Below are 2500 nucleotides of genomic sequence, written 5' to 3' on the forward strand. Positions count from 1 at the left end.
GAGAGAGAGAGAGAGAGAGAGAGAGAGAGAGAGAGAGATAGAGAGAGAGTATGGATGTATATACAGTATTTGCGTTTGTGCCTGAGTGAAAGTGTTTCAGAACTGTTTTGTATTGTTTTGACTTCCTTGTTATATTACTTGTTTTGTTTAGTTGGATTTTGCATGGGGTTTTAGTGAGGGTAGAACTGGCACACAATCACTTGTTTAAGTTATTATATCTGTCTATCGCACGTCAGCCTTCCATACTGAGGAGCTGGGTTGTGGAAATACGGAATGAGACTGTATGAAGGAGGTACCGATTTCCGTTTTAATATGAGGATTATTTTTCACATCTCTAGCTGGAGGAAAAAAGGAGGGGGAAAGAGAAGGGGAGGAGAACCTGTTGTCGGTGATCTGGTTTATTCTTTGTAACTATCTTATTATTCTTGGCACTCAGGTAAAGGCGTGTCGCGAAGAAGTTACTGATGGCTACCCGGTTACGTGAGTTTTCTTATTATACGCCTATTTTACCTTGTCCCCGAAACCCCCTCGTGACGCAATACTACCATTTCATGGGACACGGAATATGACGTCAGTTTATGGGGCAGGTGATGAACCCATCGTATGGAGTAGGCACTATGACATATCTCAGTAAAAACGGCGGTTGCATAATTTGCCCATTTCATTTTTGTTGGCTTGACACGAAACTTTTCTTCCAAACAGATACGGCAGGTACTTGGACAATTTCGAAAGAAAAGGGTTCGAAACTCTTCTCAGCAGTGACAGCAACACCTTTTTCAAACGAGTATTCGGGTACAAGAAGATAGCAGAGAAAATGCGCGGGGCATTCCGTCAGATCCTCAACGACACAGCTCTAATGGAGAGAATCCGATCACTTGAACCAGACCTCATGATTTTATTTAATATGCCAGGAGCGAGGGAGTTTGTCGTTCTGCCCTACGTTCTGGGCATCAAGTTCGTCTTCCTGGGGCCTTACCACGATCTGCACGGTTACAGAGTGCCGTTTGTGCCCTCAGCTTCGCCTTTCTTTCTCACACCATTCGACGTCAATGAGGAGCTAGATCTCGGGCAGAGAATCAAGAACACGCTACAGAACGTGGCCCTGTATCTCATCAACGAGTTCGTTCTCAGTGCAGATTTGTTGTCCGAGTTTGCCCCAGCTAAACCGTGGATGTCTGTTCCGGATATGATGCTCAAAGCCGAGTTGTTCCTCGTTGAAAGTGACCATATTCTGGACGTGACGAAACCACTCTTGCCCAACACTAAACTGATAGGAGGAACGGCATCCTCACAAGCTCAACCTCTTCGAGACCCTTTCAAAATATTCGTGGAAAACTCCGAAAACGGCGTTGTTGTGGTTAGTTTCGGAAGCAGCATTGTCAACTTACCTCAAGAAGTTGCGGACAAACTGGCGTCAGCGTTTCAACGATTGAATCAGACAGTAGTCTGGCGAGTAAATATGACGTCGTCAGATCCGGGTAAGGTTATGACCTCCATGTGGCTGCCGCAGAATGACCTTCTGGCACAAGCTCAGACGCGACTCTTCGTGTCTCACTGTGGGTCAAGCGGTCAGTACGAGGCTCTGTACCACGGAGTGCCTCTCTTGTGTCTACCGCTCTGCTGTGACCAATACTATAACGCATACAGGTGAGCTTCCGCCTGAATTTTGTCACCAATGAAAAGTTTGCTTTAATGATAATAAGGAAGTTATTATCAAAAATTTATTCTTTAAAATATTGAAATGGGATATTGGCAAAGAGTTTGTTTTCTTGGTAACAATATCAAGTCCTTTGGCCCTCCTGTAAAATTGGAAAAACTGCATTATTATTATACTGTAGTTTTAAAATTGAGGGCAAAATAACACACAGCCAAGGCGTCGGTCGTGACCATGCACACTAATATGTAAAGTTAATTACGCCAAAGGCCAGTAAGTGTGCACCTCTTTGTGTTACGGATGGGGGATACAGGTATTTATTACATAACCTACACAAAGGGGAAAAAAACAACAACTGTGAGATGTACATTTTCAACCAACCACTTTCCTTCTTTACCTCTTAAGTTTCTAGGAAAAATTATATCTCACTTTCAGTTCAACCTTTTTGTATTCAGCAAGATGTTAAACTCATAATCCCTGGCTGCCCCCCTCCCCTCAAACAAAGGTCTGAGGTTCAAGTCCCAGGTGTCCTGCCTCAGGTGGTTGGTAGATGGTCTGGTCCAGTCTTCTGCTACCTTTATTTTTTTAAAAATGTTTTGTACTAATCTGATTCTGATTCCTGATGAAACATCAGAGATCAGCGGATACCACTGGTATGACCTACTTCTTTACTCGCTATTTATTTTTTCTTTGTCTTGCTCTTACTATTTCTTTGCAATAAGTTTGATGTTATTGTTGGGATGAGCTTCTTTTTACTCACTCCCGGCGAGATGGAGGATTGGACGACACTTAAGGTAGGCCCTACTTCTTTTCATTCCCTCTGTTGCTTCGATCTGACTGTTTATT

The 2500-nt window shown here is 43.3% G+C and overlaps 2 protein-coding genes across 2 annotated transcripts in view; one reads left to right on the top strand and one right to left on the bottom strand.

Annotated features, from left to right (window-relative positions):
• The window catches only part of LOC101848356 (dopamine beta-hydroxylase-like), a 30035-nt gene that overhangs the window by 17883 nt on the left and 9652 nt on the right, over positions 1-2500 (bottom strand). The window lies entirely within an intron of this gene.
• LOC106011860 (UDP-glucuronosyltransferase 1A4) overlaps positions 52-2500 on the top strand; it is a 3266-nt gene continuing 817 nt past the window's right edge. The window contains exon 1 of the mRNA XM_013082949.2: positions 52-1647. Within this exon, the coding sequence (XP_012938403.2) occupies positions 815-1647 (833 nt within the window). The 5' untranslated portion in view covers positions 52-814. The remainder of the gene's footprint in view (positions 1648-2500) is intronic.

Source organism: Aplysia californica, unplaced genomic scaffold (genome assembly GCF_000002075.1).
Source record: "Aplysia californica isolate F4 #8 unplaced genomic scaffold, AplCal3.0 scaffold00201, whole genome shotgun sequence".
Classification (NCBI taxonomy): domain Eukaryota; kingdom Metazoa; phylum Mollusca; class Gastropoda; order Aplysiida; family Aplysiidae; genus Aplysia; species Aplysia californica.